General features: G+C 43.7%; 1 protein-coding gene across 1 annotated transcript; it reads left to right on the top strand.

Moving 5' to 3' along the window:
* Nucleotides 1-15,778: 15,778 nt before the first annotated feature.
* Nucleotides 15,779-22,528, top strand: LOC306982923 (CKLF-like MARVEL transmembrane domain-containing protein 6). Its single transcript, XM_079583368.1, has 4 exons — nucleotides 15,779-15,926; nucleotides 19,906-20,082; nucleotides 21,029-21,127; nucleotides 22,285-22,528. Exons 1-4 carry the CDS (start codon nucleotides 15,813-15,815, stop codon nucleotides 22,453-22,455), a joined length of 561 nt encoding a protein of 186 aa, XP_079439494.1. The 5' UTR covers nucleotides 15,779-15,812; the 3' UTR covers nucleotides 22,456-22,528.
* Nucleotides 22,529-22,728: the final 200 nt, after the last annotated feature.

Below are 22,728 nucleotides of genomic sequence, written 5' to 3'. Positions count from 1 at the left end.
TATATAAGAGGTGTGACAGAGCGAGGGCGCCCCCTGCTGGCCGAACACTGCTCCTACAACAGTATATAAGAGGTGTGACAGAGCGAGGGCGCCCCCTGCTGGCCCAACACCGCTCCTACAACAGTATATAAGAGGTGTGACAGAGCGAGGGCGCCCCCTGCTGGCCCAACACCGCTCCTACAACAGTATATAAGAGGTGTGACAGAGCGAGGGCGCCCCCTGCTGGCCCAACACCGCTCCTACAACAGTATATAAGAGGTGTGACAGAGCGAGGGCGCCCCCTGCTGGCCCAACACCGCTCCTACAACAGTATATAAGAGGTGTGACAGAGCGAGGGCGCCCCCTGCTGGCCGAACACCGCTCCTACAACAGTATAATATTCTTAATACTTATTATTTTGTTTGTGTCTGAAGCAGCTTCACTGATGAAGACGATGTTAAAGACACTTTTATAAAACAATATAACGTAAATAAACACGCGTGTTTGTATGAACTGTTTTAAAACTTTAAAATAATAAAGTTAATGTTAAAGTGACGTTTATTATCGGAAAACAAACACACACAACACATCATTTAACAACACATACATACATGCCTATATATATACACATATATACATGCATATGTGCATATATATATATATATATATATATATATATATATATATATATATATATAATATCATGAGCTCATATATCCTTGAATTTGAGTAGATTTATTTATACGTCTTTTTAAAGCTTTGACTGTTTGGACAGTTTTAACTTTTTGTTTTTGTTCCTCTGAGGTTGTTCTGACTCTTCCTGGGCTCAGAAGCTCCTGGACGTGAGGAGCAGATTATGGGCTATATGCACAGTTTCCCCACGTGACGTCTTCCTGGACAGTCACAGACGCAGCACTTCCTGTCGCTGGTCGTTTACGTTCACAATTAACAGGTTCCCACACAAAAATAGCGATAGCTCAGGATCTGGTTAAGGACGAGTTACTGATGGAGTCACAGCAACGTGTTACAAACATCATGTTCGCTGTGAATCTGCCCCAAAGGAAACGCCAGCGCTCGTAAGGGGCGGAGCTTTATCTTAGAGCTAAAGGCTAGTGTTAAAAATGATAATATAACATGTAAACAAGTAATATTATTTAAACTAACAGGACGATTCTTTTTTGCGCAGGCTCGTTCTAAACTTTGCGCTAGTTTTATTTTTTATTTTGTGTTAGCCGCGTTAGCCGCGTTAGCCTCAAGACAAAAACCTCCACTGTTATGAACACAGAGTTTCCTCCAGTGAAGTCGTTACGTCTCATGTCATATTTTCTAACCTGCTCCGTCACATCCGAACTTTTACTCTCTGTCCTTTACCAGATCTTAAGCTATCGCTTCATTTCTGTGGGACCTGCTAATTTTTAATGGGAAGAGATAACAGACAGGAAGGACAGCTCTGGCTGACTGTCCAGGCGGAAACACGTGGGGTCACTGTGCATATAGCCCATTATAAATGTTATACATTATTATACATTATACCATGGTCTGGGTGAATACTCGATTCTGATTGGCTGGTGGGTGCTAACAAGCGTGCATTATTTTCGTATAACCGCACACGTAGTCCGGTAGTTAAATAGCAACGCATGACACAGCTGAATCAGATAAACAGTAATTAGTGACTGACAGGAACGTATGAGATGGAATTTGTTTTTCATTTCAACGTTTTTGGCCAAAACAAAATGTTTTATAAATGTTTGTAGAGGAGAGTGAGCAGCTAGGTTAGCTACTGTTAATAACATATGAGCTTTCCATTTCTATTGAAAACGGTTAAGGCTATTCATGATTTTCAGGCGTACATAAAATGATCCTGCATTTAAACATATTTGGCTGGATTAGTAAAGTCAATCATAAAAGTTTCAGTTCGTGGGGTAAGGTGTAAGCGGACTCCACCGCAGCTGTTTCCATAAACAGTTGAGCTCGTTGAGCTAGCTAGCTAGCTTCAGGTTAAACAGCGTAAAAGTGAAATAACTCCTGCCCACGAGTGCCGCACATCGGTGTTTACTTCCACGGAAAAGTGCCGGGTTAGTCCTGTTGTGTTGTGATTCTGGCGATGCAGCGTGTGCTTATGTTGTTTGGTTGCGCCTGACTGAGATCCTCGTAACTGTGGAGAATGACTCGCTCTGAGACGAGCCTTCAGTGACCGGCTAATAACCCAGATAAAATAGTCCCGGTGGTCTGGCATATTTAGTGAGTTTAGTAAATGAAACAAATACTTATTATAAATGTTACGTTTGTGGGACCATGGTATAAGCGGATTAAACAACTCGGAGCCGTGCATTTGACGGTTATAATGCACTTCGCGGAGTAACACCACTCCGCTGCGCGTCGTGGTGTTCTTGACTCCGCGTCGTGCATTATAACCGTCGAATGCACGGCTCCTCGTTGTTTAATCCTTACTTATTACTGATGTGTTTAGCTCCATCCTTATGTGAGGACCTCCTGTGGCTCAGCTCTATGATCAGCTCTATGATCGTGTGGATGGAGCTCCTCTTTCCAAAATAAAGCTGTGCTTTTACTCTGAAGGCTCCGGCGGAAGCGCTCGTGCGTCTGCGCGAGTCTGACGTGAGTCTGAGACGCGGAAGTTTCACTAAAAAACACGCCACAAACTCCGCTCAAGAAGTGCGCAGAGACTTCCTCCAGGACCGACCAGGTGAGTGCAGCCCCCAGCCCGCACAAACACCCTTCACCAGAGTCTGACCCGGGGTTTAACCCGGGTTTACCCGAGTTTACCCGAGTTTAGTCAAAGGGAAGCGGCGCAAACTTCTTTAGCGTCTTTAAGAGTTTCCTCTGACTCCGCTTCGGTTCATCCCGGGTTAACCCGGGTTTCCTGCTGCGCGCTGGGTTCTGTCCCGGCCTGACCCGCTGTAGTCCGGCTTTAGTCCGGGTTTAGTCCGGGTTTAGTCCGGGTTTAGTCCGGGTTTAGTCCGGGTTTAGTCCGGGTTTAGTCCGGCTTTAGTCCGGGTTTAGTCCGGCTTTAGTCCGGGTTTAGTCCGGCTTTAGTCCGGGTTTAGTCCGGCTTTAGTCCGGGTTTAGTCCGGGTTTAGTAACGTCAGCAACGTCAGGCCCGGGGGCCAAACCCGGCCGTCCCGGACAGCACCTCTGGCCCCTAAGATTGTGAGAAATATATTCATGTATTTTTCGATGGTCCGGCTGAACCTGTGACGTCAGTGATTCTCAACTGTCGTGGGACCGTTTCTGAAACTGCCGGAGTCTGTTCAAAACGATCACTTTAAAGCAAATCTACGGCTGATCAAACAAAAAGTGTTGAAAATCTAATATCTTATCATCCTGGTTAAAATCACACGTGCTGTTCAGTCTCACATGTCTCTTGTAATGGATGTTTTAAATGTATTTCCATTGAAACGGTTCATCAGAAACAGAAAAACACCGTTACAGCCGTGTTTATCAAACACCTGGATCTGGTATTGATGTTTTTAACACCTGGATTGAAGCTTTTCCGCTTGTTTTCAACAAGTCAGATTTAATTTGTAGCGACTTCAACACTGACCTCCTGAACACAAACACAAACCAGGTCCCGTCTGAATCTGCCCCTGTTACTGCAGGACCTACAAGAAGAAGAAAAAAATACAGAAATAACTGAACATTCGGGCTCCTAAGAAAGAACATTGAATATAAAACACTTGCACAGAGTAGAAATAATGTACATGTATGTGAGGTATTTAAATAGTATAATACAAATCATGTACCTCAGTGTTTCAAAGTGAACGAGGAAAGTCTTGGACGACGTCGTGAATAAATTGAGTAATGAATTAGATACGAAAACACTCAAATGGGTTTTTCTGCAATTTCAAAACCTTTAACTTATATTTGTCATTTGAATCTGGTGTATTTCCAAACACTAGGGAGGAAACGATCACACTCTTTCTAGAAACCGATACGAGTACTTTGATTTAAGTACTCACCGATACCGAATACCGATACGAGTAAAAGGCATTTTCTTCATTCTTACTTTTTTCACAGATTGGTTTGTAATGAGTTAATTTACTCATGTACATTTCCTTAAGTAAAGTCGGCGACACGTTTAAGAGCAGTTATATTAGAATTGTGCTGATGCCATTTATTTATTATATTTTTATGTCTCTGTCCATCATAGACAGAAAAGCCCATGTCTAAAAGCTCCCAATGCCTGAGCTTTATTCATTTATGTGTTTTTATTTAACAATAGTATTGAGATGTTTCTTAAATGGTCTCTTTTCGTCTTTACTTCAGCTCCTGTAGATTTTCTCGTGTGTTTGTAGTAACTTAGCGAGAAGCTACAGCGTTTTCATTGTTCTGCTGCAGCTCATTTTCCCTCAATATAAACATGCTGTATGTCTTTACTTTGGATTTTCTGAGGACTTTTTAGTCGCTGGGTTAGTTTTTCAGATGAATAAACCCCTGGGCTTAAAACGGCGTCAGAATGATCAAAACTGTTAGCCGCGAGTTAGCAACGTTAGCCTGTATGTTGTAAACACTGCAGTGAGTTAGCAACGTTAGCCTGTATGTTGTAAACACTGCAGTGAGTTAGCATCGTTAGCCTGTATGTTGTAAACACTGCAGACGCTGCAGCGAGTTAGCATCGTTAGCCTGTATGTTGTAAACACTGCAGACGCTGTAGCGAGTTAGCATCGTTAGCCTGTATGTTGTAAACACTGCAGACGCTGCTGCAAGTTAGCATCGTTAGCCTGTATGTTGTAAACACTGCAGACGCTGCAGCGAGTTAGCATCGTTAGCCTGTATGTTGTAAACACTGCAGACGCTGCAGCGAGTTAGCATCGTTAGCCTGTATGTTGTAAACACTGCAGACGCTGCAGTGAGTTAGCATCGTTAGCCTGTATGTTGTAAACACTGCAGACGCTGCAGCGAGTTAGCATCGTTAGCCTGTATGTTGTAAACACTGCAGACGCTGCAGCGAGTTAGCATCGTTAGCCTGTATGTTGTAAACACTGCAGACGCTGCAGCGAGTTAGCATCGTTAGCCTGTATGTTGTAAACACTGCAGACGCTGCAGTGAGTTAGCATCGTTAGCCTGTATGTTGTAAGCACTGCAGACGCTGCAGCGAGTTAGCATCGTTAGCCTGTATGTTGTAAACACTGCAGCGAGTTAGCAACATTAGCCTGTATGTTGTAAACACTGCAGACGCTGCAGCGAGTTAGCATCGTTAGCCTGTATGTTGTAAACACTGCAGCGAGTTAGCATCGTTAGCCTGTATGTTGTAAACACTGCAGACACTGCAGCGAGTTAGCATCGTTAGCCTGTATGTTGTAAACACTGCAGCGAGTTAGCATCGTTAGCCTGTATGTTGTAAACACTGCAGACACTGCAGCGAGTTAGCATCGTTAGCCTGTATGTTGTAAACACTGCAGCGAGTTAGCATCGTTAGCCTGTATGTTGTAAACACTGCAGACACTGCAGCGAGTTAGCAACATTAGCCTGTATGTTGTAAACACTGCAGACGCTGCAGCGAGTTAGCATCGTTAGCCTGTATGTTGTAAACACTGCAGACGCTGCAGTGAGTTAGCATCGTTAGCCTGTATGTTGTAAACACTGCAGACGCTGCAGCGAGTTAGCATCGTTAGCCTGTATGTTGTAAACACTGCAGACGCTGCAGCGAGTTAGCATCGTTAGCCTGTATGTTGTAAACACTGCAGACGCTGCAGCGAGTTAGCATCGTTAGCCTGTATGTTGTAAACACTGCAGACGCTGCTGCGAGTTAGCATCGTTAGCCTGTATGTTGTAAACACTGCAGACGCTGCAGTGAGTTAGCATCGTTAGCCTGTATGTTGTAAACACTGCAGACACTGCAGTGAGTTAGCATCGTTAGCCTGTATGTTGTAAACACTGCAGACGCTGCAGCGAGTTAGCATCGTTAGCCTGTATGTTGTAAACACTGCAGCGAGTTAGCATCGTTAGCCTGTATGTTGTAAACACTGCAGTGAGTTAGCATCGTTAGCCTGTATGTTGTAAACACTGCAGCGAGTTAGCATCGTTAGCCTGTATGTTGTAAACACTGCAGCGAGTTAGCATCGTTAGCCTGTATGTTGTAAACACTGCAGACACTGCAGCGAGTTAGCATCGTTAGCCTGTATGTTGTAAACACTGCAGACGCTGCAGCGAGTTAGCATCGTTAGCCTGTATGTTGTAAACACTGCAGACGCTGCAGCGAGTTAGCATCGTTAGCCTGTATGTTGTAAACACTGCAGACGCTGCAGCGAGTTAGCATCGTTAGCCTGTATGTTGTAAACACTGCAGACGCTGCAGCGAGTTAGCATCGTTAGCCTGTATGTTGTAAACACTGCAGACGCTGCAGCGAGTTAGCATCGTTAGCCTGTATGTTGTAAACACTGCAGACGCTGCAGCGAGTTAGCATCGTTAGCCTGTATGTTGTAAACACTGCAGACACTGCAGCGAGTTAGCATCGTTAGCCTGTATGTTGTAAACACTGCAGACACTGCAGTGAGTTAGCATCGTTAGCCTGTATGTTGTAAACACTGCAGACACTGCAGTGAGTTAGCATCGTTAGCCTGTATGTTGTAAACACTGCAGACGCTGCAGCGAGTTAGCATCGTTAGCCTGTATGTTGTAAACACTGCAGACGCTGCAGCGAGTTAGCATCGTTAGCCTGTATGTTGTAAACACTGCAGACGCTGCAGCGAGTTAGCATCGTTAGCCTGTATGTTGTAAACACTGCAGACGCTGCAGCGAGTTAGCATCGTTAGCCTGTATGTTGTAAACACTGCAGACGCTGCAGCGAGTTAGCATCGTTAGCCTGTATGTTGTAAACACTGCAGACGCTGCAGCGAGTTAGCATCGTTAGCCTGTATGTTGTAAACACTGCAGACGCTGCAGCGAGTTAGCATCGTTAGCCTGTATGTTGTAAACACTGCAGACGCTGCAGCGAGTTAGCATCGTTAGCCTGTATGTTGTAAACACTGCAGACGCTGCAGCGAGTTAGCATCGTTAGCCTGTATGTTGTAAACACTGCAGACGCTGCAGCGAGTTAGCATCGTTAGCCTGTATGTTGTAAACACTGCAGACGCTGCAGCGCGTTAGCATCGTTAGCCTGTATGTTGTAAACACTGCAGACGCTGCAGCGAGTTAGCATCGTTAGCCTGTATGTTGTAAACACTGCAGACGCTGCAGCGAGTTAGCATCGTTAGCCTGTATGTTGTAAACACTGCAGACGCTGCAGCGAGTTAGCATCGTTAGCCTGTATGTTGTAAACACTGCAGACGCTGCAGCGAGTTAGCATCGTTAGCCTGTATGTTGTAAACACTGCAGACGCTGCAGCGAGTTAGCATCGTTAGCCTGTATGTTGTAAACACTGCAGACGCTGCAGTGAGTTAGCATCGTTAGCCTGTATGTTGTAAACACTGCAGACACTGCAGTGAGTTAGCATCGTTAGCCTGTATGTTGTAAACACTGCAGACGCTGCATTGAGTTAGCATCGTTAGCCTGTATGTTGTAAACACTGCAGATGCTGCAGCGAGTTAGCATCGTTAGCCTGTATGTTGTAAACACTGCAGACACTGCAGCGAGTTAGCATCGTTAGCCTGTATGTTGTAAACACTGCAGACGCTGCATTGAGTTAGCATCGTTAGCCTGTATGTTGTAAACACTGCAGACACTGCATTGAGTTAGCATCGTTAGCCTGTATGTTGTAAACACTGCAGACGCTGCAGCTCTAACAACATTAAGCTCTGGTTAAATCCAGCTCAGACTCAGGTTTAGAGGCGCAGTCTGTAATAAAGTCAGCTCTATGTGGATTATTGTGTTTACACTAAACTATTCTACAGTTTGTTGCTTTTTGCCTCGTAGGTATCGGCCCGATACCCGACACTGGTATCGGTATCGGTGCATCCCTACCAAATAACATGAAAACAGCCGAGGTTATTCCTATATTTAAACATGGCAAACAGCTGTTTACAAACTCCCTCCCGTCTCACTCCTCCCACAGTTCTAAAAATCATTTAAAAATACTTGATTCTAGACTGGACTCATTCCTACAAAAGCACAAAACAATCACACTGCAAAAAGTGAATATCAAGCATTGGCTTAAACGACTTGAATTGAGGAAATGTTTCTTGTTCTTATTTAGACACTTTTCCTGATCGAGTTTGATTTGCTTGTTTGAGGACATTTCAGACCAGTTCTAGGGTAAATCTCGCTTGAAATAAGAAAGTAAAATTGCCAATGAGACAAGACCAACTTTCTTTCCCCATTGGCAAAGAAAATGACCTGAAATAAGGACGAAATGTATCGAAACGAGTCAGAAACATCTCAGAACAAGTGAAATAATCTGGGACAAATGCCCAACAACTTCTTAACCAGTCACAACAACTAAAATGTGGATTATTGTGCTCAAACTGAGATGTTTATACTGATCTAGTTAAACACTTTTTGCAGTGAACTGACAATCAATCTGGTTTCAGGAAAAACCGATCGATCCCTGGCGATCATTGATACAGTTAAACAAAACAAATTCCACTGACTCCAAAAAACACGTCCCGGGTTATTCAGTGATGTGACAAAAGCTTTTGACACATCAGGGGTCGGCAACGTCAGGCCCGAGGGCCAAATCCGGCCCTCCAGCACAGAAGCTCTGGCCCTCAGGAGGTTTTGAAGATGATGTTCTTACACAAATCAGAGGGAGAATGTTTGAATACGCTACAAGTGTGCAAAATACAGTCACATCTTTCAAAGTGTTAAACAAAACGCCCAGTTAGGTCACATATAGGCGATATCTGAGCCGTGCTTTATCCGAGATCTAAACTCAAAAACCAGAAAACAGAACAATAATGTGGAAGATCTGCACATTTATTGTTTATTAATGGAAAGCCCCTTGAGATGCAGCATCTCATTTTCGAGGGGGTCCACAAAACAGTCAGACAGAAAACAGAAATGGCACTAACAGCAGCGTGCACAGTTTACAAGCAACACAACAAACAAAACAATCATAAGAGAAACAACAACAAAACAGTTACTCAACACAATTCCAAGTCCTTACTAATAAGGACCATTTGCTAGGGCTTGCACACGGTATAAATATTATAAAGTAAAATGAAGATAACAATTACAAGAAGATTAAAAATACAATAACAGCAACAAAAAACAATAATAATTTTTTTTTTAAAAATAACAAAAAAATAACAAAAATAAAAATAAAAAGAAGAGACAAGGAGTCTTAAGATAGATGAATAAAGATGCTCTAAACCTAGAGAAAGATGTTAAGGATCTTATTGAGCCTATTCCACTCTGATGGAGCCTTATAGCAAAAGGCTCTACGTCCAACCTCTTTGTAGATTAAGGGCACAACAAATGAAATGCACTGAGTTCTTCTCAAAGAGTATGAAAATGTTGCAGGAGACAATGGGAGGAGTTAGCAGTTTTAAATATAGGGGGGTAGGGCTGTGCAATTAATCGAAATTCGATTACGATTTCGATTACAACAATAAACGATTACAAAATTAGCATAATCGCAAAAAATCGATTATAATTTTTTTTTTCAATGTTTTTTATTTTTTTTATTTATTTATTTTTCACTTTTTTTTTCCAAATTTTTACTTTTTGGATTTTTGTCATTTTTGTCTTTTTTTTAAATGGATTTTTGTCTTTTTTTGATGGATTTTTTTAAAGGCAACAAATAATCGTTTGAATAATCGTGATTTCAATTATGACAAAAATAATCTGGATTATTATTTTTTCAATAATCGAGCAGCCCTATGGGGGGAATCAAAATAAGTGCATTTAAATATAAGTAAAATCCAATGATATTGACGTCTATTGCTTGGTTTCAACCAATTAAGTTTTCCAAATAATTCACAATGATGTGTTCGATATGGACATTTAAGAATAAATCTGCAAAGAGAGTTGAACAGTGTGTGTAATGGTTTTAGGTATTGCTCAAATGTGTTATTGTAAATTATATCTGCATAATCAATGATTGGTAAAATTAACTGCATAATAATTCTTTGTCTGACTGCTTGGGTAAAGCAATTGACAGATTGAAAGATAGGATTCATAGTGGAATAGGTTTGTCTTATAATGTAGTCAATGTGAGGTTTAAAGGTTCATTCTGGGTCAAGCCACAGTCCTAAATATTTTACAGATTCTGCATTGAGAAGAATCTGCTTGTCATTTACAACATCGGGTTCAGCTCCAGTGACAGGAAATGTGCGAAACATGGGAAAAATCTGGGGGAAATGTGGCTAAAATTGGGGGGGAAAATGGCAAAAATAGGGAATCAATTAGGAAAAATGAGTAAGAAGGAAAAACAATTGTGAAAAGAAGAAAACAAATTGGGGAAAAATAATGCTGAGAAAAAACGATTGGGTGAAATGGGGCAAACACTGGGCGAGAAATTGAAAAAATGGAAAGAAAAAAAGATTTGATTTGAGCTGAAACAACAAAGTCACTTCCTTTAATGTCGTCCCTGGACCAATGGCATCAAAACCTTTTTCTTTTCCGGTGCCTGCTTTAGATATCAGGAGAACCTAAACCGTTTTCATCGTTTAAAGGAACAGGCCAGTGTTTTTCCACACTGAGATATGTTCTTACCTGAGCTGTGACGAGTTCTTTAGGACCTGTCTGATCTTCAGTCACGTAAACACAGCGCAGACGGCGTTAGCATTTAGCCTCTCCCTCTCTCCTCTATAGCTCCAAAACAGGTCAAGATAGAAGCTACCAAGCTCTTCCACGTTTCCCCTATTTAAATATGGTTACGTGAAGTGTAATAATACCAGGAGTAATTTGGCATCCGCGCAGTAAAATGAAGATATTACTGCGCGGATTTCAAACTACTCCTGGTATTATTACGCCTTACAATATAGTTCCCCCTTTTATCCGCTTAGAAAATCCACATTGTTTAATTGTGTGTAATTATACTTTGTAGTGGAACACTTCACGAGGGCCAAAGTAAAGCCCAACACTGGAAACATCACCATCTTAAATGAACTAATCCCAGATCCAGATGCTTCAGCGCCAACGGAGCCAGAATAAAACCCAATCACACAATTGTTTTCACTTGAAATTCCACAACATTTTCTGAATTAAGAGAATAACGACGACTAGAGGTTTATCTCTAGACCAGAGAAAATCTACTCCAACCTTAGATTTAATCTGTTCATTCAAGTTTATGTCTTTTCTTCCTTATTGTTTGTCCAGTGCACTTCCTTCAAACACCAGTGTGGTACATGATATATGACCTAATCGGGCACATTTACAGTATTTCTTACCTTTTTTTCTCCCATTTAACTCTAATAATGTTAAAGGTGCAATAATGTTTCTCAAAATCATCTTGAGGAACCAAACAATATACACAAACATTTCTCACACAACAAACTGCAACAAAGTGCACAGCCTCAGGATCACAAACACAAACGTTCAAATCAAAGTGTTTCCATCACCGGGGCCAAATCATGGAACGATTTAAGCTCAGATCGAAAACTGCTCAAGCATGAATCACTTTAAGAAGAAATATGAAGAAATATGAAGAAATATGAAGAAATATGAAGAAATATGAAGAAATATGAAGAAACATGAGACAGAACCTACAGATGACAAGTGACTGGTCTCCTGTATGAGCTGTGTTACTGCTGTTACTTAGTCATTTTCTTTTTTGAGTTTTGAGTAACTGTAGGAAGAGGAAACTGATGTTATCTGTCTGTTTCTGAAATGGGGGGTGGGGTTAAACAAGTGAAACTTCTCCTCACTCCTTTTGGACGTTTGTATTTGTCGAGATGAGCATTCGGCTTATATGAACATCGGAGCTACTTCTGTTCAAAAACACGACTCAAACACGGCTCAAACACGGCTCGAACACGGATTTCTCGACGTGGAGTTTCTCAGAACTTCAGGCCGACTTTGATCCTGGTTCGTCGGGTTTTCAGGGTCGAGGATCTGATACAGCCGTGTTTAAAGGGACTACACGGAGTTTAAACATGTGCAAAAGATGTATGTTCCTCCCCCACATGTTCCTCGTCACGCAGGAGCTTAATGTAGAAGCTGCAGTTACACGTATGGCCTGAGGCGGCAGCAGTGAGTGTAACATGGCCAACGTGCATCGAGTCCCTTTAATGAGAGGGTTTAAAGGAGCAGGCGCCGCGTTTCCAGACTGTTCTGAGCTTAGACGAGTTCATGTGTGCCTGTCAGGTCGTCACGCGTGTCCTCAGTCACGCTAGCACAGTTAGCATTTAGCCTCTCCTCCTCTATAGCATTTAGCCTCTCCTCCTCTATAGCGTTAGCATTTAGCCTCTCCTCCTCTATAGCATTTAGCCTCTCCTCCTCTATAGCATTTAGCCTCTCCTCCTCTATAGCGTTAGCATTTAGCCTCTCCTCCTCTATAGCATTTAGCCTCTCCTCCTCTATAGCGTTAGCATTTAGCCTCTCCTCCTCTATAGCATTAGCATTTAGCCTCTCCTCCTCTATAGCATTTAGCCTCTCCTCCTCTATAGCATTAGCATTTAGCCTCTCCTCCTCTATAGCATTAGCATTTAGCCTCTCCTCCTCTATAGCATTTAGCCTCTCCTCCTCTATAGCATTTAGCCTCTCCTCCTCTATAGCATTAGCATTTAGCCTCTCCTCCTCTATAGCATTAGCATTTAGCCTCTCCTCCTCTATAGCATTAGCATTTAGCCTCTCCTCCTCTATAGCATTAGCATTTAGCCTCTCCTCCTCTATAGCATTTAGCCTCTCCTCCTCTATAGCATTTAGCCTCTCCTCCTCTATAGCGTTAGCATTTAGCCTCTCCTCCTCTATAGCATTAGCATTTAGCCTCTCCTCCTCTATAGCATTTAGCCTCTCCTCCTCTATAGCGTTAGCATTTAGCCTCTCCTCCTCTATAGCATTAGCATTTAGCCTCTCCTCCTCTATAGCGTTAGCATTTAGCCTCTCCTCCTCTATAGCATTAGCATTTAGCCTCTCCTCCTCTATAGCATTTAGCCTCTCCTCCTCTATAGCGTTAGCATTTAGCCTCTCCTCCTCTATAGCATTTAGCCTCTCCTCCTCTATAGCATTAGCATTTAGCCTCTCCTCCTCTATAGCATTTAGCCTCTCCTCCTCTATAGCATTTAGCCTCTCCTCCTCTATAGCATTAGCATTTAGCCTCTCCTCCTCTATAGCATTTAGCCTCTCCTCCTCTATAGCATTTAGCCTCTCCTCCTCTATAGCATTAGCATTTAGCCTCTCCTCCTCTATAGCGTTAGCATTTAGCCTCTCCTCCTCTATAGCATTAGCATTTAGCCTCTCCTCCTCTATAGCATTTAGCCTCTCCTCCTCTATAGCATTAGCATTTAGCCTCTCCTCCTCTATAGCATTAGCATTTAGCCTCTCCTCCTCTATAGCATTTAGCCTCTCCTCCTCTATAGCATTTAGCCTCTCCTCCTCTATAGCATTAGCATTTAGCCTCTCCTCCTCTATAGCATTAGCATTTAGCCTCTCCTCCTCTATAGTATTTAGCCTCTCCTCTTCTTTAGCGTTAGCATTAGCCTCTCCTCCTCTTTAGCGTTAGCATTTAGCCTCTCCTCCTCTATAGCATTTAGCCTCTCCTCCTCTATAGCGTTAGCATTTAGCCTCTCCTCCTCTATAGCATTAGCATTTAGCCTCTCCTCCTCTATAGCATTAGCATTTAGCCTCTCCTCCTCTTTTAGCCTCTCCTCCTCTATAGCATTAGCATTTAGCCTCTCCTCCTCTATAGCATTTAGCCTCTCCTCCTCTATAGCATTAGCATTTAGCCTCTCCTCCTCTATAGCATTAGCATTTAGCCTCTCCTCCTCTATAGCATTAGCATTTAGCCTCTCCTCCTCTATAGCGTTAGCATTTAGCCTCTCCTCCTCTATAGCGTTAGCATTTAGCCTCTCCTCCTCTATAGCGTTAGCATTTAGCCTCTCCTCCTCTATAGCGTTAGCATTTAGCCTCTCCTCCTCTATAGCATTAGCATTTAGCCTCTCCTCTATAGCATTAGCATTTAGCCTCTCCTCCTCTATAGCGTTAGCATTTAGCCTCTCCTCCTCTATAGCATTTAGCCTCTCCTCCTCTATAGCGTTAGCATTTAGCCTCTCCTCCTCTATAGCGTTAGCATTTAGCCTCTCCTCCTCTTTAGCATTTAGCCTCTCCTCCTCTTTAGCGTTAGCATTTAGCCTCTCCTCCTCTTTAGCGTTAGCATTTAGCCTCTCCTCCTCTTTAGCGTTAGCATTTAGCCTCTCCTCCTCTATAGCGTTAGCATTTAGCCTCTCCTCCTCTATAGCATTTAGCCTCTCCTCCTCTATAGCGTTAGCATTTAGCCTCTCCTCCTCTATAGCGTTAGCATTTAGCCTCTCCTCCTCTATAGCGTTAGCATTTAGCCTCTCCTCCTCTATAGCGTTAGCATTTAGCCTCTCCTCCTCTATAGCGTTAGCATTTAGCCTCTCCTCCTCTTTAGCGTTAGCATTTAGCCTCTCCTCCTCTATAGCGTTAGCATTTAGCCTCTCCTCTTTAGCGTTAGCATTTAGCCTCTCCTCTTTAGCGTTAGCATTTAGCCTCTCCTCCTCTTTAGCATTAGCATTAGCCTCTCCTCCTCTATAGCGTTAGCATTTAGCCTCTCCTCCTCTATAGTGTTAGCATTTAGCCTCTTCTCCTCTATAGCGTTAGCATTAGCCTCTCCTCCTCTATAGCGTTAGCATTTAGCCTCTCCTCCTCTATAGCGTTAGCATTAGCCTCTCCTCCTCTATAGCGTTAGCATTAGCCTCTCCTCCTCTATAGCGTTAGCATTTAGCCTCTCCTCCTCTATAGCATTTAGCCTCTCCTCCTCTATAGCGTTAGCATTTAGCCTCTCCTCCTCTATAGCGTTAGCATTTAGCCTCTCCTCCTCTATAGCGTTAGCATTTAGCCTCTCCTCCTCTATAGCGTTAGCATTTAGCCTCTCCTCCTCTTTAGCGTTAGCATTTAGCCTCTCCTCCTCTATAGCGTTAGCATTTAGCCTCTCCTCTTTAGCGTTAGCATTTAGCCTCTCCTCTTTAGCGTTAGCATTTAGCCTCTCCTCCTCTTTAGCAATAGCATTAGCCTCTCCTCCTCTATAGCGTTAGCATTTAGCCTCTCCTCCTCTATAGCATTTAGCCTCTCCTCCTCTATAGCGTTAGCATTTAGCCTCTCCTCCTCTATAGCGTTAGCATTTAGCCTCTCCTCCTCTTTAGCGTTAGCATTTAGCCTCTCCTCCTCTATAGCGTTAGCATTTAGCCTCTCCTCCTCTTTTAGCCTCTCCTCCTCTTTTAGCCTCTCCTCCTCTATAGCGTTAGCATTTAGCCTCTCCTCCTCTTTAGCGTTAGCATTTAGCCTCTCCTTCTCTTTAGCGTTAGCATTTAGCCTCTCCTTCTCTTTAGCGTTAGCATTTAGCCTCTCCTTCTCTTTAGCGTTAGCATTTAGCCTCTCCTCCTCTATAGCGTTAGCATTTAGCCTCTCCTCCTCTATAGCGTTAGCATTAGCCTCTCCTCCTCTATAGCGTTAGCATTTAGCCTCTCCTCCTCTATAGCGTTAGCATTTAGCCTCTCCTTCTCTTTAGCGTTAGCATTTAGCCTCTTTTAGAAGAAGCTGAAGCCGCAGAGAAAAGGAAAACGCCCCGGTAAACAGGAGGAAGTCGTGAAGTCAAATGTTACCCATAATGCAACACAAAGCCGGCCCCTCCCCCGCCCCTCAGAGACCCTGACCCCCCCCCCCTCTCGTGCTGGCCTGTGTCACCTACTTTAGTATTTATTCTGTTTTATTTTGACAGGGCGCGGCCGCAGGACTCTTATTGTGACGGAGCCAAGATGGCGGACGCGGTTTACTCCTCCACCACAGTGACCAACCCCAAGGCCCGCTGCTTCCTGGTCCCGACGCCGCTGCTGGACCAGAGACGCTTCGCCCTCAAAGTGCTGGAGGTGGTGAGTGTCCCCCCCCCCCCCATCCCGTCCCCCCCCTCCCCCATGTGTTCGGTCTTAGGTTCGCGTTTCGTCACGTCGTCCTGTGTCCGTTTGTCGAAGTGGGAAGTGAAAGCTCAGACTCAGCAGGAGGTCGTGTTGCAACCTCCGCTCGGACGCTCCTGCGCTTCCTGTGGACGCCCTCGCAGCGTCCCTCACGACACACAGGCAGTTCTGCTTTACCCAAATCTGCACGGACGCTTAGAGCTGAGGCCAGGGGCTTTACCCAAATCTGCACGGACGCTTAGAGCTGAGGCCAGGGCCGGACTGGTCACATGTCCGTTCTGGAAGAGCTCCATACACTTACCCCCGGGCCAAACCGAGCTTTACCCAAATCTAAAAGCTTAACCCCTTAACTCCCGCCTGAACCGAGCACATTCTCTCCAGCTTTACCCCAATCCAAAAGCTTCTGGGGAAAAAGGTGTGAAAATAGCAACAAAACTGAGACGAAAACAATGATGGAAATGTGAAAAAAGTGAGAAATAAAATGGACGAAAAAGTGACAAAAAAGTGAGAAAAATTTGACGAAAATTGAGAAAAAAGTGATGAGAATTTGACCAAAAAATGACCAAAAAAAATTGAAAAATTGGACAAAAAAGTGGAAAAAAAAGTCACGAAAATTTGACCAAAATGAGACCCACAAAAAAAGTGATGAAAAAAAATCTGACGTGAGGAAAAAGATCCATTTAGTTTTGTAGGTCTTAGCTTTCAAATGAGGCGTTACAGTGTCGCTCTCCAGTCAAGCAGCTTTTAGATTTGGGTAAAGCCGAACTGGAGAAAATGCCCTGGGTGAAGGCGGGGGGTTAGAGGTTAACGTATGTGTTTGTGGAAGTGTCACATTTACGCTGACTAGAGTCCAGGCCTGGTTTTCAGTCCCAGTGCGGCCCTGCTGAGACCTGCACTCTGAGCTTTAGTCACTTTAAACCTGTTCTCAGCTCCTTGTTTTTGTCGCTGTTTTGACTCTTAGATTTGGGTAAAGCCGACCTGGAGAACAGAGCTCGGTTTAGAGCAGGGGGGTCAAACGTTTTGTCTCCGAGGCCAAAGTGAAAAGGGGTCAGTGGGTCGCGGGTCAAACACGGAGATGTGAAGCCTGAGACACAAATAACTACATATAATAAGAGTTACTTTATTTACTTTTTTGGTTTGTATTTGCATTTAATTCTATCTATGCAAATAACATGATCCAAAAGCCGAGGTTTAGCAACAGCAGCTGCAGAGACTTTACCTCATTCACCTCTTTAAGAAAAGGCCACATTAAACCATCTGAAAGTGTCAGTTCAGCATCAGTTCTTTCATAAATCACAGATGTCACGACCTTTGCAATAAAATAATATGGAAACATGTGAAAGTTGATGCTGCGACGCTCTATGACAGAAACACCAAGACACCAGAACAGTGTTTCCTTAACTTTGAGAAAGGAGTGAAACAGCGCCCCCAATTTGCCTCCGGTGGCCAAAAAGTGAACTGCATCTATATTTGCCATTGAGAATGAATGAGGGAGTTGGTAATAACCAGATGCGGCGCTAAAGTCGGTCACTCTGTGGCCCCGGGCCCCACTTTGGGCCCCCCTGCTACAGAGGAAAAAGAGGGAATTCATCACAGATTTATTTTATTTCTTCATGTTTCCTCTGGACACAAAGATCCTCCGTCGTCTCCAAAGAAACGACTGGATTTAAACGAGGATCAAATGTTTGTCAAAGACAAACAATGAGTTTAATGATTTTTGAACAATAATTAAAGTCAGTAGTTTTATTTAAATAAAGTGATGCCTGTGATGAAAAGATCTAAACACATTTTCATCACATTTCAATAGTAAATATTGAGTTTATGTTCTGTATGAAATGTCCGTGTGGCACAGCCGTGAGAGCAGGGCTTTTATTTTGAAATAAAGGAACAGCAAACAGGAAATGACATCAGCCAGAGGAACAAGTCTTTATGTCTGAGGGAAACGGTTTGAAAATCTCTTTCAAGAATTGAGAAAAAGGTGAAAGGTCACACTTTAGGCGTCAGGTGGTGCAGCCGATGGAAATATTGGAAAATATGATTTTATTGTAGAAGTTTTTCATTATAAATGCTATAAATGTCTGAGTGAGAATCATGCTGTACATAAAGTGTTCCACCAGAGGGAGCCACAGAGCCACGTGTTTCTTCTCTCCATTTAAAGAGGGCGTGTTCTGCTTTAAAGAGGGGGTGTTCTGCTTTAAAGAGGGGGTGTTCTGCTTTAAAGAGGGGGTGTTCTGCTTTAAAGAGGGGGTGTTCTGCTTTAAAGAGGGGGTGTTCTGCTTTAAAGAGGGGGTGTTCTGCTTTAAAGAGGGGGTGTTCTGCTTTAAAGAGGGGGTGTTCTGCTTTTGTCAGCCACATAGCACCAGTCTATATCTCACTACAATGATGACAAACCTTCTGTCGGTCTGTAAATGCAGTAAATTAGAATAACTGCCTTGTATAAAATGTCTCTCTCAAAATGGCTGTAGTGAATGTCTTGAAATAGGCCTCTGTCTCTTTAAGAACCTCTGAGCCTTTAGACACGCCCCCTCCACACGCTGTCTGTGGCATCAGTGGGGAGGGGGTTCTGCTGAGGAGCAGTGGTTGGTTACTCGGCTGGTGACCAAAGCTCGGAGGCGTCTCCAGGAGGTGGGGGCGTTCCTAGGAGGACTCAGGCAAACCTATCCCTAAAATGGCCGCCATCAGAGTTTTTACAGATTACTCAGAAATACGTGAATGTGCCAAGGCAACACTTCAGCCATGTTTTTAATGAGGGAGTGACAGAATAACAGGATGGGAAGCTTGAAAAAGTCCATTTTGCAGAATACACCCCCTTTAAAACCCTCTGGAGCAGGGGTGCCCAAAGTGGGGCCGCGGGCCAGCGGGTTATTCTCACTGGGAAACATGGATGCAGTTCACTTTTTGGCCACCAGCGTGAAATTGGGGGCGCCGTTTCACTCCTTTTTACAAAGTTAAGGAAACACTTGTGTCTGGGTGTTTCTCTGTCATAGAGCGTCGCAGCATCAACTTTCACATTTCTCCATATTATTTTATTGCAAAGGTCGTGACAACTTTCCCAGTTTTTAACTTTTATTATAAAGGTCGTCGACAAAGGTCATGTCAAAAATTAACTTCTGAAAGAATTTATGCTGAACTGACACTTTGAAAATGGTCTCCTCCTCCTCAGATCTTCTCCCTGGTGTCTTCGTTGACCAAAAAAATGATTTAAAAAAATGGCGAAAAATGTGACAAAAATGTGACAAAAAAATGACGAAAAGTGAAAAGAAAAAAAAAAAAAAGAAAAATTGCAAAAAAATGACCTAGAAATGACAAAAATGTGATAAAAAATGACAAAAAAAATGATGAAAAAAGAAAAAAAAAGACGAAAAAATGTGACAAAAAATAACAAAAAAACGACAAAAAATTGCACAATTTTTTTTTTTTTTTTTTAAATTAAAAAAATAAAAAAATAAAAAAAAGTCTAAAAATTGCAAAAAAACAAAACAAAAAAATAACCAAAAAAAAATTGCTGAAAAATGACTAAAAATTACAAAAAAAACTAAAAATTACTAAAAATTACAAAAAATTGCAAAAAAAATACAAAAAAATTAAACAAAATTACAAAAAAAAGCTAAAAAATTACAAAAAAAAATTGGAATAGGAAAAAAAATTACAAAAAAAAGGACAAAAAAAAGGACAAAAAAATGATGAAAAAATGACAAAACTCGTGTTTTTTAACTCGTGTCTCCTCACATCTTCTCCCCGGTGGCCTTCGTTCAGGAGGATCATTAACTCGTGTCTCCTCCTCAGATCTTCTCGTTCAGGAGGATCATTAACTGGTGTCTCCTCCTCCTCAGATCTTGTCCCTGGTGGCCTTCGTTCAGGAGGATCATTAACTGGTGTCTCCTCCTCAGATCTTCTCGTTCAGGAGGAGCATTAACTCGTGTCTCCTCCTCCTCAGATCTTGTCCCTGGTGGCCTTCGTTCAGGAGGAGTGCATCAACACGTGCATCTCGTGTTCGGCGTTGTACTTCTTCGAGTTCGTGAGCTGCACGGCGTTCCTCTTCACGACGCTGCTGCTCGTGCTGCTGTCCACGCCGCTGCACCAGAGAGTGGGCGTCACCTGCTGGGGCTCGCTGGTACTGCACCCACACTCACACCACTGTTTCACCCCTTAACTCCCGCCTGAACCTTGGCTTTACCCCAATCCAAAAGCTTCTGGAAAAAAGATGTGAAAAAGCAACAAAACTGAGACGAAAACAATGATGAAAAAATGACGAAAAAGTGTCAAAAATTTAAAAAAACGACGAAAAAATGACAAAATTTAGATTTAAAAAATGATGAAAAAATGATGAAAAAATGATGAAAAAATGATGAAAAAATGATGAAAAAATGATGAAAAAATGATGAAAAAGTGACAAAATTTTTTTTAAAAACGACGAAAAAATGACAAAATTTAGATTAAAAAAAATGACGAAAAAATGACAAAAATTTGACAAAAAATGATGAAAAAAATGATGAAAAAAAAGACAAAAATGTGACTTTTTTTTAATGACGAAAAAATGACAACATTTTGATTAAAAAAAATGACAAAAAAGTGACAAAAATTTAAAGAAAAAATATGAAGAAATGAGAAAAAGTTACAAAAATGAGTTGAATACCCAACAAAAAAATGATGGAAAAAAATGTGATGCCGTGAGGAAACATCCTCTCGGTTCAGGCGGGAGTTAAGAGGTTAATCCATGAATCCGTCACATTTGTCCAGTTTGTCTCGGCTTGAATTTAGTGTCACAATAGTGAAGAAAACAAGAGCCCGCCCTGTCACCTGTGGGGCCCCCCCAGGGCTCCGCACTCGGCCCAACCCTCTTCACATCTACATGCTTCCCATCCCCACTCCCTCCCAGACCTCCCCAGGCCCCGCCCTCCCACTCAGGCCCCGCCCTCCCACTCAGGCCCGCCCTCCCACTCAGGCCCCGCCCTCCCACTCAGGCCCCGCCCTCCCACTCAGGCCCCGCCCTCCCACTCAGGCCCCGCCCTCCCACTCAGGCCCCGCCCTCCCAGTCTGAGTGTGTGTTTGTGTTTCAGGACTTCTGCTACACGGCGGTCATCTACGTGCTCTTCATCATCTCCTCCATCGTCTTCAGCGCCGACAACAGCGGCACCGCCCTCGAGAAGAGCGCCGCGGTGAGACCTGGGCGTGGCCAGACTCTGGTCGCCACGGTGACCAGAGCAGCACCGCTCCAAACACACGTTTATGTGAAGGAACCAGAGAGTCCGTGTTTAAGACGTTAGCATGCTACCGGCTAGCATTTAGCTTCAGTAGCTCAGCGCTGACCTCTCCATGTAGCCTTGGATCCACCAGAGGTCAGAGGTCAGAGGTCAGAGCTGTGACTGTGGTATTGCCTTTATTGATGACAGTTGCTAACTGGTAGCATGCTAGCGTCTTAAACACTGGCTCTGACTGAGTCTCTGTGGACATGACAAACTGTAAAACCACAGGGAAAGGTTTTGTTTCCTCTTTGATGTGTTCATGCAGTCTTCAGAGTGGAGCAGATCTTTAGTAGATCCTGCTGTAGCTCCACACACAGATCTGCTGTTGTCTTCAGGAGTGTCTGAGCCTCAGGAGTGTCTGAGCCTCAGGAGTGTCTGAGCCTCAGGAGTGTCTGAGCTTCAGGAGTGTCTGAGCTTCAGGAGTGTCTGAGCCTCAGGAGTGTCTGAGCCTCAGGAGTGTCTGAGCCTCAGGAGTGTCTGAGCCTCAGGAGTGTCTGAGCTTCAGGAGTGTCTGAGCCTCAGGAGTGTCTGAGCTTCAGGAGTGTCTGAGCTTCAGGAGTGTCTGAGCTTCAGGAGTGTCTGAGCTTCAGGAGTGTCTGAGCTTCAGGAGTGTCTGAGCTTCAGGAGTGTCTGAGCTTCAGGAGTGTCTGAGCCTCAGGAGTGTCTGAGCCTCAGGAGTGTCTGAGCTTCAGGAGTGTCTGAGCTTCAGGAGTGTCTGAGCCTCAGGAGTGTCTGAGCCTCAGGAGTGTCTGAGCCTCAGGAGTGTCTGACCCTCAGGAGTGTCTGAGCCTCAGGAGTGTCTGAGTGTCTGAGCTTCAGGAGTGTCTGAGCCTCAGGAGTGTCTGAGCTTCAGGAGTGTCTGAGCCTCAGGAGTGTCTGAGCCTCAGGAGTGTCTGAGCCTCAGGAGTGTCTGAGCCTCAGGAGTGTCTGAGCTTCAGGAGTGTCTGAGCTTCAGGAGTGTCTGAGCTTCAGGAGTGTCTGAGCTTCAGCAGTGTCTGAGCTTCAGGAGTGTCTGAGCTTCAGGAGTGTCTGACCTCTGACCTCTGACCTTCTCTCTCTGTTTCTCTCAGACCTTCGGGTTCCTGGCCTCGGTGCCGCTCCTCGTGGACCTGGTCCTCTTCTATCGGACGTACGGACTTCCCTTCAGACCGACCCAGGAGAACCCGGCCAACGGCCCCACAGCCCCCAACGGGCCCCCCGGGGCCCCCGAGGCCGAGAAACTCACCGAGAACGGGGCCTAGACTGTGGGGCGGCTCTGCACGCTCCGAGGAACATGTTTATCATGTGTTTATCATGTTTTTATCATGTTTTTATCATGTTTTTATTGTTTTTATCATGTTTTTATCATGTTTTTATCATGTTTTTGTTATGTTTTTGTTTCATGTTTTTATCATGTTTCATCACGTTGTGGCTGCAGCTCCTGTGGCTTCAGTTTGGACTCGGCTTCATCCTGGACCAAGAGAATCATGTTTCATTTCATTCCTTTTTAGTTTCATGTTTTTAGTGTTTTTATC

The sequence above is a fragment of the Gobius niger genome (assembly GCF_951799975.1).
Source record: "Gobius niger genome assembly, contig: SCAFFOLD_84, whole genome shotgun sequence".
In the NCBI taxonomy this organism is placed as follows: Eukaryota; Metazoa; Chordata; class Actinopteri; order Gobiiformes; family Gobiidae; genus Gobius; species Gobius niger.
The sequence above is the reverse complement of the archived record's forward strand: the minus strand, read 5'-3'. Positions and strand labels throughout refer to the sequence as shown.